Source organism: Macrotis lagotis, chromosome 8 (genome assembly GCF_037893015.1).
Source record: "Macrotis lagotis isolate mMagLag1 chromosome 8, bilby.v1.9.chrom.fasta, whole genome shotgun sequence".
Taxonomy (NCBI): Eukaryota; Metazoa; Chordata; class Mammalia; order Peramelemorphia; family Peramelidae; genus Macrotis; species Macrotis lagotis.
In genome coordinates this window covers 49326430-49343407 of record NC_133665.1, presented here as the reverse complement: position 1 = coordinate 49343407, position 16978 = coordinate 49326430, and the positions used below count along the sequence as shown (strand labels likewise).

At 37.0% G+C, this 16978-nt stretch overlaps 1 protein-coding gene across 3 annotated transcripts in view; it reads right to left on the bottom strand.

The window, feature by feature from the left end:
- SLX4 (SLX4 structure-specific endonuclease subunit) overlaps nt 1-16217 on the bottom strand; it is a 49038-nt gene extending 32821 nt beyond the window's left edge. The window contains exons 1-5 of one of the 3 annotated variants that reach the window (XM_074196864.1): nt 16137-16217; nt 11321-12102; nt 7661-7885; nt 6107-6293; nt 5504-5719 (exon numbers count right to left, since the gene is read on the bottom strand). In XM_074196864.1, coding sequence (XP_074052965.1) covers nt 5504-5719; nt 6107-6293; nt 7661-7885; nt 11321-11678 — 986 coding nt within the window. In that variant the 5' untranslated portion in view covers nt 11679-12102; nt 16137-16217. Of the gene's footprint in view, nt 1-5503; nt 5720-6106; nt 6294-7660; nt 7886-11320; nt 12103-15796; nt 15903-16136 lie in introns of those variants that run through there. The other 2 variants (XM_074196866.1, XM_074196865.1) reach the window with 2 other exon arrangements.
- Nucleotides 16218-16978: the final 761 nt, after the last annotated feature.

Genomic DNA, 16978 nt, shown 5'->3' with positions numbered 1-16978 from the left:
ATAGGTAGCTAAAGAGAGAAAGTGGCACTTCTTCAAGAAAAGGACTTCCTAAAATACAGCAGAGCTCAAATAGAAAACATTTATACCATCATAAGAAAGAAATGTTGGAACAAAATTAAAAGATTAGAAAAAATAGAAAATGTAAGATATCTGCTATCAAAAACAAATGCATTAGAAAAAAAAAAGTAAAGCAGAGAATTTAGAAATCATAAGACTTCTTGAAAACCATTATTTAAAAAAAAAGGATAGAAAGCACAAATCAAAACTGCCTACTCTATTAGAACCAGAGGTTAAAGTGAAGAAAGAATTTACAAATTATTTCCTGAAAGTGTCATCAAAAGGAAAAGTTCCAAGTCTATGATAGTCAAAACTCTACACAAAACTCCCACAAAAAAAAAAATTTAGAGTTTCACTCAAAAAGTTCAAGTACCAAGGACCAAATTGGGATTACACGTAATCTGGAGGTTTCTAAGAACCAGAGGAGATCTTGAAATATATTAATCCCAAAAGACAAAAGATACGGCTTTACAATCAAAATTAATTTACCATGCAGAATCAAGTATAATCTTGAAAGGGAGGGGGGAGGAATGGATCTCTAATGAAACAGATGACTGTTAAGCATTTTCAGATGAAAAGAACAAAAAATAAATGGGAACTTTGAATTACAAACACAAAACTCCAGAGAAACTAAGAAAGGTAAATTAATTAAGCAATTGGATGGACGTATATGACAATGTAATATTATCATTCTAATATGGGGATAAGACACAAACATCTCTTCAGACTTTAATATCTTCAAAGGGCATGCAGAAAGCTAAAAAAATGTGAAGTAGTTTCAAAAGTGTTTGAAGGGGGGAAGGGAGGGTAAAGAAGGAATACAGTAGTGCAGAAAAAAGGAGCAAGGCAGTAGAATTTTCTATTTCTCATAATTGTGATGTGAGATAAGAATTTACAAACTTGGAGGAAGGGGTGGAGGAGAAGGCATGAGGCTTATTCTTATCTGACTAAAACAGAAAATGGAGAAGTGATAACCACAAGGTGCAAAGACATACTTTTTTTTCCATTTCTTTCTCTTTGCAAGAAGAGAAGGTTTCAATAGTGATGTCTACAAAAAAGGGTAATGAAACATTTTTTAAAATGTAGTTTGTGATGCTGAATGAGATGAGCAGAACCAGAAAAACATTGAACACCCTAACAGCAACATGGGGGCGATGATCAACCTTGATGGACTCACTCATTCCATTACATCAACAATCAGGAACAATTTGGGGCTCTCTGCAATGGAGAATACCATCTGTATCCAGAGAAAAAACTGTGGAGTTTGAACAAAGACCAAGGACTATTACCTTTAATTTAGGGGGGGGGGGGGGGGGACTGACATCTTATTGTCTGATCTTGCTATCTCTTATACTTTGTTTCTTCCTTAAGGATATGATTTCTCTTGCATCACATTCAATTGAGATCAGTGTATACCATGGAAACAATGTAAAGATGGCAAATTGACTTCTGTGGGGGGTGGGGGAAGGGAAGTAAGATTAAGGGGAAAATTGTAAAACTCAAAATAAATAAAATCTTAAAAAAATTAAATTAAAATGTACAGTTCGGGAGGAAGCATAGATAACTACGGCAGATTCAAAAGTAACAAATAGAATTATATACTTTTTTTTAAAGCAAGTGATATGAAATGGAAATTCATAGCCAAAAAGAGAATTCTCTTTATGTATTGAGATATCTACATAGAAATCCTCTTCTTTGGTTTTTAAGTTCAAAATAAAATATAAAATTTTAAAAAGTAAACTTAAATAATAGGATTTAAAGTTTCCAAGTTAATATTCCCTACACCTAAATTTAGCAACATTCCCAATTGACACACTTACATCACTGTATTGACTTGGCAATCAGCTTTTCTTTGATAAATTTGAGCTGAAGGAGCAAACCAATGAAAATTTCTCACTGAACAGGTTATAATTGGTATGTGAGACTAGGAGTAGGCTAGGGGCAGAAGAAAATAAAGCAGTAACACTTAAAATTTACCTTTGGGGGGTGTCAAAGTAATACCACTTTCACTCTGTTGATTTAGTCATTAGAAATTCTGTATTGGCTGATATGAATATTTTTGAACTCCTTTGGATGGGGTGGGTGAAAGGTTCTCTTGGTCTTTGCCTCTGGAATATTGGATGTTTTTCAAAATCCCCTGAAAGATCCTGGGGAAGTTCTGTTTACTCTAAATTCAGTGAAAACCTTCTAAACCAATCAGAAACTTCCAAGGTTACCTGGAACCTCCCTACCTGCTTTGGGGTTCTTTATTTTGTTCTCTCCAAACTTAGCCTGTTAGGATATGTGGAAGGAAGTAAATAGGATGAGAAACTATAACTTTTATGCAAAATGACATCAGATCTATAGCTATAGAATTCTCCCTTCAAAGTATAGCTGCAGGGTGACTAGGTCGCCCAGTGTAGGGGCGGCTAGGTGGCCCAGTATATAAAGCACTGGCCCTGGAGTCAAGAGTACCTGGGTTCAAATCCAGTCTCAGACACTTAATAATTACCTAGCTGTGTGGCCTTGGGCAAGCCACTTAAGCCCATTTCCCTTGCAAAAAAAACCCCTAAAATAAACAAACAAACAAACAAACAAAGTATAGCTGCAAGCTAGATGACAGAAGATAAGGTGTTAGGTCAAACATCAGTCCTTAAACTTCTGAGTTTAAATCAGACCTCAGACACTTACTGGCTTTGTGACCCTAAGCATGTCACTTAACCCTATTTGTCTCAGTTACTCATCTATAAAAGGAGCTGGAGAAGAAATGGCAAATCACTCTAGAGTTTTTGCCAAAAAACTCCAAAAGAGATCACAAAGAATCAGAAATGACTAAATAGCTGAATAAGAACAACAAATAGTTAACTGTACCCTTACTGAATATACAACAAAAGAAAGGTTCAATATTCCTTCAAGGACATCAAAATTATTGTTTTTAATGATAACAGAGCATTTAACATACACCACACACACACAGACACACACACACACACACACACACACACACACACACATTTTTGCGTTTTTTTCTTCTTTCATTTAAAAAAAGGACATTTTTTTCTATGTGAGACTGTTTAGATATATTCCTACTAGACAAAGAGATGGCTTAGATTAAGCCTCAAAATGACTATTTAATCCTGTTTCTTTCATTAATCTCTGTTGATGCTGGCAGGAGCTAGATAGACATCATTGTGATCAATGTTACTATGCGTGTTGATTTTTAAAAAAGTTAACTGCCTTTGATCCCTCAACCCTACAACCAATTTCTCCCTGATTTTTGCTTAAGCAAATAAAACTCTCAGATAAAAGCAAAAACAAGCCAGAAAACTTAAGGCATGTTAGGGACTGAACTGGGTACAATGAGGAGAAAAGCTTAACCATTCTCAAGTTTGAGTGGCACCCCACTCCAGGAAAACAGAACTTATTTTCCTAACTGTAACTAAATTGCATTATTCTAGCATTAAAGCATTTAATTCATGCAAATATCTTTATAAAGGGTTCCAAAATTCTATTTAAAACTTGAGAGCTATTGACACGTTTCGTTGCTCTGCAATTTTGGCAATTTGCCTAGTATTAATAGATATGATTTAGACATAAAAAACAACACTATAAGCAAATTAGAAGATCAAGGACTAGTTTACCTGTCAGATCTAAGGAAAGGGGAGCAGTTTATGACCAAGGAAGAGATGGAGAACATCACCAAAAACAAGCTAGATTTCAATTACATTAAATTAAAAGGCTTTTGCACAGATAAAACCACTGTAACCAAGATCAAAAGAAATGTAGTAAATTGGGAAACAATCTTTACAACTAATGATTCTGACAAAGGACTCATTTCTAAAATATACAGAGAACTGTGTCATATTTAAAAAAAAGCCACCCCCCAATTGACAAATGGTCAAAGGATATGCAAAGGCAATTTACAGATGAGATCAAAGCAATCCATAGCCATATGAAAAACTGCTCCAAATTATTAATTATTAGAGAAATGCAAATTAAAGCTTCTCTGAGGTACCACCTCACACCTCTCAGACTGGCCAATATGACCAGAAAGGATAATGATCATTGTTGGAAGGGTTGTGGGAAATCTGGGACACTATTACACTGTTGGTGAAGCTGTGAACTCATTCAACCTTCTGGAGAGAAATTTGGAACCATGCCCAAAAGGCAACAAAAATCAGCATACCCCTTTGATCCAGCAATACCACTACTGGGTCTATACCCTGAAAAGATGATGAAAAAGGGTAAAAACATCACTTGTACAAAAATATTCATAGCAGCCCTGTTTGTGGTGGCAAAGAATTGGAAATCAAGTAAACGTCCTTCAATTGGGGAATGGCTTAGCAAACTGTGGTATATGTATGTGTATCACGGAACACTATTTTTCTATTAGAAACCGGGAGGGACGGGATTTCAGGGAAGCCTAGAGAGATTTGCATGAACTGATGCTGAGATGAGCAGAACAAAAAAAACACTGTAAATCCTAACAGCAACATGGGAGTGATGTTCAACCTTGATGGACTTGCTCGTTCCATCAGTGCAACAAGAAGGGACAATTTTGGGCTGTCTGCAATGGAGAATATCATCTATGTCCAGATAAAGAGCTGTGGAGTTTGAACAAAGTTCAAGCACTATTCCCTTTAATTTGGAAAAAAAAAATACAGATATCTTATTGTCTGATCTTGTTATCTCATATACTTTTTTTGTTTCTTCCTTAAGGATATGATTTCTCTCTCAACACACTCAATTTAGATCAATGTACAACATGGAAACAAAGTAAAGACTGACAGACTGCTTGCCGTGGGGGGTGGGGGAAGGGAAGTAAGATTGGGGAAAAATTGGAAAACTCAAATAAAATCTTTTTTCTTTTTTTTGGTTTTTGCAAGGCAATGGGGTTAAGTGGCTTGCCCAAGGCCACACAGCTAGGTCACTATTAAGTGTCTGAGGCCGGATTTGAACTCAGGTACTCCTGACTCCAAGGCAAGTGCTCTATCCACTGTGCTACCTAGCCGCCCCCAAATAAAATCTTTGAAAAAAAAAGATATGAAAGATGAACTATTTCTGTTGAAGGAAAACTTTATAGTTTCAAAAGATTAAACTGCATAGCCACATGAATTATTTGTTAGAGGAAAAAACCATATGGTTAGAGAGATTATATACCTTATAGAAGGGCTATCACTATTCCAGATAAACAACTATTCTAATTTCAAGGTCCTCAAGAGGAAGAAAGTTTATGATATTCCATTTGCTTATTATTAACATGACTTACTCCCTCCTCAAACCATTTGCTCTTCTGTAGGAATTATGTGTCAACTTAATATCTTAATCAAGGTGAGTGACCCTGGAGATGCTTGACTGGTTTCTCAAAGAATGTTAAGTCTATAAAATAATAAAACAAGTCACACTTCCAGTTTTAACAAAACAAAGGACAACATTATTGAACCTCTTCACTATTCCTCTGACTCACCTTGATGCTGATGGGAAGCACTCATTGGGCTGAAATGTCTGTAGCCTGACAGCCTGGACCAGTTGCTGGGGAGAAACTTCCATCTTGATCGCACACTGTTTCAAATGACTATTTCTGCTCTTTGAAGTAGTGAATGGCTTGCCACAAATTGGACATTCTGGGATCTTAGGTGCAATAGAGGCAGTTTCGAGTGACCTCTCTGACTCATCTAAGCATCTACAGAAGAAAACCCAAAAAATAAAATTCCTCTATAACATGGTACATTATGAAAGAGATTTAGATATGCTGTGGGTCAATTGGTCATGAAAACATTTCACAACAAAGAGCAGATAAACTATGTGCCCAGTTATAAAGAATCTTGGTAAAAGAATTGGGCAATCTCTTAGACTAAGAAGCCCAGACGAAGTACATGAAGAGAAGGTTGGGAGAAGGAAAGAAAAGATTCAGTCAATGATATTTCCATTAAGAAGTATCCTTTTCAGCAACAAAATATAATTAGTATTACTATTATAGCTTCTAAGATTAACATCATGACATACAACAGTGATGCAGTTATTAAACTAGATGATAAACTCGAGATGAAACAATGTAAGCTGGTCTAACCTGTTAACATGTTGTTCCCTTCGAGTAGCATTCATGGCTGAGAGATCCTTCTGACAAATCTGACAGAAAAATAAACCCTCCTGCTCCAGGCTCTCTGAATTCTGGGGGGTCTCCTTACCAAATTCCTGCTGCAAGGCCAAGGCCAGAGCTGCATCACTCTCTATCACCGAAAACCCTGGCATGTTTCCTGGGGGGGAGGGGGGAATAAATGTTCTTAAAAGGAAAATTTATCTCTCAAAATTTACATTATAAAATCATGGCATAAAGGGCAGCTAGGTGGCACAGTGAATAGAACATCAGTCCTGGAGTCAGGAGGACCTGAGTTCCAATAAGACCTCAGACACTTAATAATTGCCTAGCTGTGTCACCTTAAGCAAGTCATTTAACCCCATTGCCTCACAAAAATAAATAAATAATCAGATCAAATCAAATCATAGTATAATAAAAGCAGGAGGAACCTTAGAAATAATTTAATATAACCCTTTCATTTTACAGTTTTAAAAAAAAAAGATTTTCTTGGTTGGCCAGGACACACAGACCCCAATCAATTGAATGAAGAATATTAGAATCCAACATTACTTCACTGACTGTATTTGTTATGAGTTAGAAAACATATTCTACAAAACAATAAATAGCTTAATCTTGGTCCCAAACAAAAGAGGAGGAAACACACCTCCCTCCTCTAAGTAAAGAAGTATGATATTAAATATGTAAAAATGAGGGATACACTGACAAAAATTATTGTGATTTATTAAGGGGTAGCGGTATGTGTGCAAGATAAAGATAGATAATTTAAAAAAATTAAAGAGAAAAACGGTAAATGACTCCCTCTCACTTTAAGTGTTGTCAAATGACAGGCCAGTGAGTACTACTAATGGAAAAGACTCTATATACACTGAATCGAATGACTAGGAAGCTTAGCCATTGAATACTAAGGTTCCAATTTTCTAAGGCCTGCCAAGGATTAATAAGGGCAAAACACAAGAATGCTAAGTCTAAAACACTTGTCTTTTATTGTCCCTATTCTGACTTAAAGGTAATTCTTCAGATACCATATATTTACTGGGTTCCTGATTTAATAGTAGGAGGTAACTTTTTCCCCAAATCCACAGTCTTTCCTTGAATCTCAACCTCTAATATTCAGAAATCAATCACAAAGGGCAGAACTTTGAATACACCTGGCCCAATGCTGAATTCCTTTCCTATTTAAAAGATAAAATATAATTGATGCCTAAAGGCCAAGAATATCATCTGCATGATGTTCTGATGTCTATCAATGGATGAAATAGTTCTAGTCTTGAGCTGACTCTCAAATAAATAGACAAATAAATCAATTCCTATAGAAAAAAGTTAATGCTGACTATTGGTCCAATACTGGATAATTATACCATGCCTTTTCCCTATGTATTCTCTTAACAGAGAGGTGGATTCACATTGTTTAGGATGTAAAGAGGAATGAAGACCATTTCAAAGAATCTGAGACAGGATACTAGGAATTCTACCTTCTATTCCCTAGTTGTATTCCCTCTTGACTCTGTTCAGAAGATCCCTTACCATTATTCAGTGTATCCTCCTCCTGACTGGATTTTGGAACATTTTCTTTAAGTATAGTCTCCACTGAACAACCTTCAGGGACATGTTTCAACTTTTCTGGATCTGTTCTCTTGAATTGCTGCATTTTTTGCAATACCAGCTCTGCTGCTCGGGGTTTGGAGACACTTGGTAACAGAGCAGTCAAACAGGATGATGCTGTCTGAGAAGAGTCATCTGGAATACCTACTAACACGGAAAAAATATCTAAAACTATTCATCTTATGCAGAGTAATACAATCTTGTTCTAAAATATAAGGTAAAGCAGCTTATTTTACATATGGCCTTTATTAACAGATCCTCTGATTCTTAAATCTGAATAGTAATTTTTAATGACAAAAGATATAGAGCATTCTACACAGAGATAGTATTGATGATACTATGTTAAGCCTTTGTATCTCTAAAGTTCCTATTCTCTACAGCAAAATATTTCATTATCAAAGTTTCATGACATCAGTATACAAAAAAAGCAACATTGGTAAAAAAAAAAAAAAGACTTACCCAAAACAATTAAGGTGAGAAAGTCTTTATTCCTTGTATCCTATTCTAAGAACTCTATAACTCTAAATTTCATCATTAAGTATGTACACACGCCTGAGTTCCAAAGACATCATGGTAAGGGAAAAACAATTACAGAATGTGAAGATAAATGAGAGTCAAGATTAAGAAGAACAAAAATATTTAAGAATTTCCAAAGAATATGTTCCCCCTCCCCAACATTTAATTTACAGGGTAGAAACACTCCTTCTAGTCTAAGTAAGTCAACAGTCATATTTATATTATTTTAGAATAAATTAAAGATATATGCAAAAGAATAGCCTATCTTCATGACCACATAACTTCTATGAAAATATGGTATTTTTGAATGTAATATAATTATAGTGACAAAAAGTCTAGAATGAGAAGTCTCAAAATTAAATTTATATGAAGCAGCATTATTATATAACTAGCAAAAGAAGTAATAATATACTCCAATATAAGAAAACAAGAGTTTTATAAGTTTTTCTCACACCTATCAGATTGGCTAATATGAAAGAAAAGGAAGATGAAAAATGTTGAAGGGGATGTGGGAAAACTGGGACACTAATACACTATACAATGTGGTATTGTGAACTGATCCAGTCATTTTGGAGAGTAATTTAGAATTATGCTCAAAGGGCAATAAAACTGTGCACATGATCTGAACCAGCAATACCACCAACTAGGTCTATTCCCCAAAATACAAAAGGAAAGGAAAAAGAACCATATGTAAAAAAAATATTTATGGCAACTCTTTTTGTAGTGGCAAAGAATTGGAAATTGAGGGTATGTCCATCAATTTGGGAATGGCTAAACAAATTATGGTATATGACTGTGATGGGTTATAAAAAAATAATAAGCAATTAATGAAAAAATGTAAAAGAAGGAGATTTAGCAGATCTTAAACTATACTATATGAAAGTAATTATCAACTGGCTAAAAAATAAAAAAGTAAATAAGTAGAACAGACTGGATATATAATATACAGTAGCAAATGGATATAGTCATTTTGTGTTTGACAAATGTAAAGATTTAAGCTTTTAGGGTAAGAATTTGTTATTTGATAAAAATTGTTGGGAAAGTTGGAAAAAAGTTCAGCAGAAATTGAAAATAAGCCAATAGTTTTACACCATTTACCAAAATAAAGTCAGAATGGATATATAACCTAGATGAAGATAGATTTATCTTAAGAAAATTAGAAGAACATGGAACATATTACTTATCACACTTATGGAAAGAATAATTTTTGAATAGAAGAGAGAAAGAGAGCATTGTGAGATATAAAATGAAAAATTTCAATTACATTAAACTGAAAAGGTTTGTACAAATAAAACCAACAGAAAGAAAACAGAAAATTGGGAGAAAATTTTTATAGACAGTTTTTCAGATAAAAGTCTCATTTTTCCATTATACGAAGAACTTCATCAAATTTATAACAACATGCCTCATTCCCTAATTGATAAATGGTCAAAGTATATAAATAGGCATTTTGTCAATGACAAAATCAAAATTATATATATATTCATATGAAAAAATGCTCTACTTTATTATTAATTAGAGAAATGCAAATGAAAACTTTGAGATACCAAATTAATACCTGCCAGATTAACTAAAACGATAAAAGGAGAAAGCAGCAAAGATTGGAGAAAATATAGAAAAATTGGGACACTAATTTACTGTTGGTAGAACTGTGAACTGATTAGAATCATTTTGAATTATACCCAAAGAGATATAAAAGTTTATATATATATATATATATATGTATATATTCTTTGACCCAGCAATATCACATTAGGTCTATTTCTCAAGGTGATCAAGAAAAAAGGAAAATAAATTAAATGTTCTAAATTATCTATCTCTTGATGGTGTCAAAGAATTAGAAATTGGGGGGATGCCCATAAACTGGGGAATGGCTAAACAAGTTGAATTCTATGAGTGTAATGAAATACTTCTGTACTATAAGAAATGATGAGCTGGTTGATTTTAGAAAAAACATGAAAAGGCTTACATGAAATAATGAAGAATGAAATAAGTCAAAACAATATTGTGTACAGTAACAAATATTATTTTAAGAACAATTTTGACTAAATTATTTTTAGTATTATAAATACATGAATCAAATACAAAAGATAAAAGATGCTATTCACATGATAAATAGAAGTAAGTACAGTATGATTTTACACACACATATGCATTTACATACACACACATTTGTATTTAATAGTAGCAATCTCTAGGGCAGGGTGGGAAGGAAGGGAAAAAGAAAAAATAAGTATAAAATAAAGAACAAAAATTAGAAGGAAGAACAGAAAAGCAGGATGGCTATTGTATTATTACCTAGTTTTTTAAAAAAATGAACAGATGATAGATAGGTAGAAACTACTATTGTATATAACTGGAAGACAAATAAAATATATAATAAAAAAGTAAATAGTAAATGCAAATTCTTGGTCTTATACTGAATTCTCTTTTTATTTTGCACTGTGTACATGAAAATGTTCTTTTATTTTTGACTTTTTGTATTTAAGTTCAAAATAAATAAAAAAAATTTAATTTAAAAAAAAAGAAATTATGAGCAGGATACTTTCAGAAAAACCTGGACAGACTTACATGAACTGATGCAAAGTGAAGTGAATAGAATCAAAAAAACATTGTACACAGTAACAGCAATATTGTACATTGATCAACTGTGACTGATTTAGTTATTCTTAACAATACAAAGATCCAAGATAATACTGAAGGAATTATGATGAAAAATTCTATCCACCTCCAGAGGAAGAACTGATGAAGTCTGAATGCTAATTGAAGCATATTATTTTTTACTGTATTTTTGTCCCCCAGGGGATTTGGGGGGGGCGTCTGTTTTCTTTATAACATAGCATACATAACATAACAATACAACAAAACATACATTTTTCAAGACTGCAGTATATAATCTATATAAAATTGCCAGCCTTCTCAATGAGGAGGAGAGGAAGGAAAGAGAGAATATGGAACTCAAAATTTAAAAAAGAAAGCAAGTCAAATGTTAAGAATTGTTCTTATATGTAACTGGAAAAAATAAAATATTAAAATCAAAGAAAACAAGAGTTTTAATTTGATTACCTGTCCAGTTTTTTGGATGATTTGGTGGTGGCACAGGCTCTTTTTGAGTGGCCGTAAGCGTATCTTCCTCCCTTTTTGAAGTGGAAGCCACTCCACTTTCAAGGGAAGTGACTTCACATTTTCCTTTTTTCTGTGGTACTGGACCTCTCTTGCCCCACTCTGTTTTCTTTTCTGTGGAATCATGGCTAACCTTAGCCTTAGAAGGAGGTTTGGTCCTTTTCAATTTGCTTTTTGTTTGACTGCTTCTAGTCTCCTTCTGAGTCTTTGTTTCTCCTAGGCCTTCTTTGGCCCCTTTCTTCCTCACCCTTCGCAGAAGTTTGGAGCATAGTTCATTAAAATCATCATCTGACTCATCCATCAACTAGTTTTTTTTTAACACATTTAGATTGCTATCCCAAAGGAGAATCAGTATATACATGCATGGATGAGAATATAAGCTAAATTCTGAGTAAAAATCTATTTAAATCCAAGACTTATCTTTGTTTTTGTGCCTCTGTTTCTCCTACCAGAACACTGTCACAGTACATTTATCTATGTTTTAACAAAAGCAAAATATATTTCTCTGCCCTCCATAGTTTAAAACATTTTTCTTCAACTTGGGCATTATGTTAAACACAATCTTTTAGGTATTGCTCTGTCAAAATTCACATCTGGAAGAATTTCCTGTTTTCCAATATGAACTTCTAAAGCAGAGTATGATCTACTTGGGACTCAGTTGATGATCTAAGATCTCTATGGCAGTGCAATAAGCTTGGTTAATTGTGGAGAGCCTACTTCAGCATCTGTAGGAAACAAAAATATTGAAGTGAAATTAAGTTTTATCACCCTATTTCTTTTCTTTCAAACAAGGACTGATACTTAAGGGAGAAGTAATCTTCATAAAAGCAATATTCCTTTCAAAACCCTTAAGTATTGGGGCAGTTAGGTGGCACAGTGGATAGAGCACCAGCCCTGGAGTCAGGAGTACCTGAGTTCAAATCTGACCTCAGACACTTAATAATTACCTAGCTGTGTGGCCTTGGACAAGCCACTTAACCCCATTGCCTTGAAAAAAACACACAAGTATTGCCAAGGAAATGTTACAATTAGCCACAACAAAAATATTATAACTGTAAAACAGGCTGGTAAAAACTTGGTTTGGAACAATTAAGACCTACATATAAAATACCGTAGAAAGACAGAGAAGATATCTTTCACAACAATGTTCAAGGGAAGAGTTCTTAACCAAATAAGGGACATAGAGGATCACAACAGAAAAAAATAATTGAAAACCATTTTGTGCAAACAAAATCAATGAAGTTAAATATGGAAGGGAAACAAAAGTAGGAAAATACTTACTGGTAAAGATCTAACATGCAATACACGAGGAAACAAATATGAGTATAACACGAACAAGATCCATTCCTGACAAATAGTCAAAGGATATGAACAGGCATTTGTCAAAAGAAGAAAGGCAAATTATCAACAACCACATGAAAAAAGTGCTACACATCATTAATTATTAGAAAAATGCAGATTAAAACAACTCAAAATTCCACCTAAAACTCATCAGATCGGCAAAGATAAAAAAATGGAAAATGTTGGGGAGAATGTAAGAGGAAAAGGCACATTTGTGTGCTCTTAGTGGAGTTGTGAACTGTCAGGTCATTATGGAAAGCAATTTGAAAATATATATCTAAAGTCATTAAACTGATCTCCTTGTCCAAAAGGTAAAAAACTGACCAAATTTAAAAATTTTTAAAAACCTCAAAGGAAAACTGGGATATTTTTATTTTTATCTTTGTATCTCCAGCAACCAAAACAGTGTATATAGATATAGCTATAGATATAAAGTTCTTAATGTGTATTGAATTTAATTGACTGAATCAAATTAACAAGTTTCTTCCGCATCAGTATTGGCATACAGCAAAAGTCAGTTCAAAAACATCGATAATGTAAGTACTAACTTAAAAAGCACAGCAACTATTTCTTAAATGACAATCCATTGTCCTTTTCTCAATGCTCATTCTTCTTGACTTTTCTGCTGCCTTTGATAAAGTTGATCACCCTCTCCTCCTTAATATTCACTTGTCTCTATAAGTTTTCAGGACACTATTCTCTTGGTTCTCCTTCTACCAAACAATCAAAACATTCCTTTTCAGTCTTTTTTGCTGGATCCTCAAGAGATTATGCCTGTTAACCATGGATATCTCAAAGAACTCTGTGCTGGGCCATCTTCTTTTCTCCCTGTATACTGGAAACCACTTGGTGATTTCGTCAGCTCCCATGGATTGAATAATTATCCCTTTACTAATGATTCTCAAATCTCCCTATCCTGCCCTAATTTTTCCTCTTAACTTCCAGGCTCACATTTCCAAGTGCCTATTTAGACATCTTAAACTGGATGTCCTATAGATCTCTTAAGGTCAACACATTCAAAACCGAATTCATCTAAAGCCTCTGCCCTTCCAAACTTTCCTATCATCATGAGAGCAACATTGTTCTCCCAGTCCCTCAGGGTCTCAGCCTAGGTGTCCTCTATCATTTTTACTATTTCTCACCCCCCCCCCCATTAAATCCATTGCCAAAGCCTATCAATTTCACTTTTGCAACAGCTCTAGAATGCAAGCCCTTCTCTCTGATACTATCACCATCCCAATGCAGAACCTTATCACATCAAGCCTGGTTGTTGGCTGGCTTGCCATAAGTCTTTCCACTTGTTATTCAGCTGCCAGTGATTTTACTAAAGAGCAAGTTCAAGCATTGCCTCTCCCTTACTCAGTCAACTCTAATGGTTCTCTATCCCCTCCACAATTAAATATAAACTTCCCTGTTGATGTTCAGAGCCCTTCATAACCTGTTTCCCCTTCCTCTCCCAAAGACATACCTTTCCCATTTCCTTACACTTTACAATCCACTGGTCTTCTTTACATCACCACCCCTCCAAAGACAGACAGACACTGACACACATATTTCTTTATTACAATGACACTGGCCTCCTTTTGTTCCATAAACAAGACCTTCCAACTCTCAACCCCAGGTATTTTCATTAGCTGTTTCCCATGCCTGGAATTTTCTACCCTTAGCTCTCCCTCCTGCTTCTGTGGCTTCCTTCAAGTTTCAGCTAAAATCCCATCTTCTCCAGGATGCCTTTCCCCATCCCTCTTCATTCTAGTGCCTTCTCTGTGCTAATTATTTCCCATTTATCCTTTATTATTATCCTTTCTACATAATTGTTTGCATGTCGTTTTCTCCATTAGCCTATAAGCTCAAGAACTGTCTTTTGCCTTTGTCTCTATTTCCAGCATTTAGCAAAGTGCTTATTGACTGAATGGCTAACATTTTAACAAAAGGGAAAAAAATGTATGTACTATAGGACTGATTGTACTATTAGCCTCCATCATTCTTCTACACTATCCAACTTGACTAAGGTTATTAAATTGTGAGTGAGCTGAAGATTTGTCTTATTTTCTGAAATTAAATGTAATCATTTATTAAGTATTTTCTATATACAAAGCCTTATGCTATTCTATGCAGATTACAAGAACAATGAAACATTAATCTGATGACACAATGTAAAAAATAGAAATAATTTGATGAGGGAAGGTAAAAGAAATGCTGTCAACTCCCAAAAGCCAAGGCCCAGGTCCAGGCAGTTCCTGAAGAGCCTATGGGTTTGAGAGAACAATAAAAGGAAGTCTGATTTAATTCTGGTTATTGGGATAGCTTCCATAGGAAGTAAAGAGATAAAAAAAAAGAAAAGTGAAAGGAAAGATAAGAGGAAGATGAGAGAAAAACTGGTGGGAGAGACTTTTTTTTTAGTTTTTTAGTTTTTGCAAGGCAATGGGGTTAAGTGGCCACACAGCTAGGTAATCATTAAGTGTCTGAGGTCACATTTGAACTCAGGTCCTCCTGACTCCAGGGACGGTGCTCTATCCATTGCGCCACCTAGCTGCCCCTCAATGTGCTTTTGATGATAGAATGCTATTTTTATGAAAAATGATAAGGGTATGGTTTCAGAAAAAATCTGGGAAAATTAGTATGAACTGATCTAAAATAAGCAAAGCCAGGAGAAAATTGTACATAGAAATAACAATTGCTTTACTGTTGAATTTAATTTTTTCCGTTGTAAAAAAGTTTTCAGCATTCATTTTTCATCAACTTTTGAATTCCACATTTTTTCCTTCCCTCCCCATGAATGCAAGTAATCTGATTTAGGTTGTACGAGGAAAATGTTTGGAAATATGTATTAGACCTATTTCTATCTTCATCATTTTTTTTTTTGCAAGGGAAATGGGGTTAAGCGGCTTGCCCAAGGCCGCACAGCTGAGGCCACACTGGAGCTCGGGTCCCCGGGGCCGGTGTTCTATCCAGTGCACCAGAGACAGACTCTTTTAACACACATTTCCCCCGGCTCTGCAGCCTAAGCCTGCGGGCATTCTGCCCCCTCGTTGCCGTCCCTCCCTGCTCAACACCGGGGACCTGTGGGCACCTAACCTGAACGGGCTCGGCCCACTTGGCGCCCAGCGCTGGGTGCAGGGGCATCTCTGAAGCCCATCTGTCACACGAACACTCGGAAGGGCTGGGGAAGGGGCTCTCGGCCCTGGTGAGTTGGGGGGCGGGTCCCTCGGCCCGCTCCTCCCGGGCCGGGCCCGGGCGCTCCGGGGGGCAGCGGCGGAGAGCCGGAGGCCGACGGGCGGGAGAGAGCGGGACCCGAGGACGGGCCGCCCGCCGGGCAGAGGGCAGGAAGGCGCCGGCCGCCCACGTCACGGGGTCAGGGAGGAACAGAGACTTCTACCGCGCCATCTCCCCTCCCTTTCACGCCGCTTCTCCCTACCCCGAACGCTCCGGCAACTGAGACTCCTTCCTCAGCAAAGGGCCGCGTCCCCGCCCGCGCAGGCGCAGGCGTCCACCCGCCCGCGCAGGCGCGCTCCCTCCCTCCCGCCCCGCGGAGGCACGTCGGCGCAAGCGCGCGGGCGAGGCTGGCGGACGTCTCCCACAAGCCTCTTCGGCGGCGGTTCCGGGGCGGCTGTGGAAGCCTCCGGGCTTCTGGAGTGGAGCCCACGCCCTTTAGCGCCTAGAGGGGCAAGAATGAAAAAAAGAGGGCTTAAATTTTGAGGGAGAAGGCCGGCTGGGTGGAGGAAGGGGGATTTTTTTAAATAGGAAATCCAAGGAATCTACGCCGCCCTTAGACCCCCCCCTTGAGGAGACCCTCCCCCACCGCGCCCCCAATTGATGAACCGGGAAGACCAGGCCTTGATTCAGGCCCCGGAGGCTCGTCTCCCTCCCATCGAGGCCACACGCACTCCTTAGCCGCCTACTGTATCCCCGGCCCCGTGCCGAGCCGTAGAGGGGCAAAGAGACAATCCGCCGACGTCCTCGCTCGGCCGGAGGGACAGCCTGCAAAGCACTCCCTAGGGACCGCAAGATGCGCTGGAGGAGGGACGCTGGAGAGCCGCAAGCTCGGGCCGGCCAGGCCCCCAGGACCTGCGGGGAAAAGGTGGAAGGAGCCAGGTCGTGACGCTTAAAGGCCAAACGGGATTTTACACTTTATGCCCGCATGCCCTCTCATCCTCTAGTCGGGCTTGGCAGCGCCTTCTCTGCTTTTCTTTTTTGATTTATCATTTTGACTTCTTGACACCCCCCCCCCCAAACTCCGCTACAGTATAGCCAAGTCAG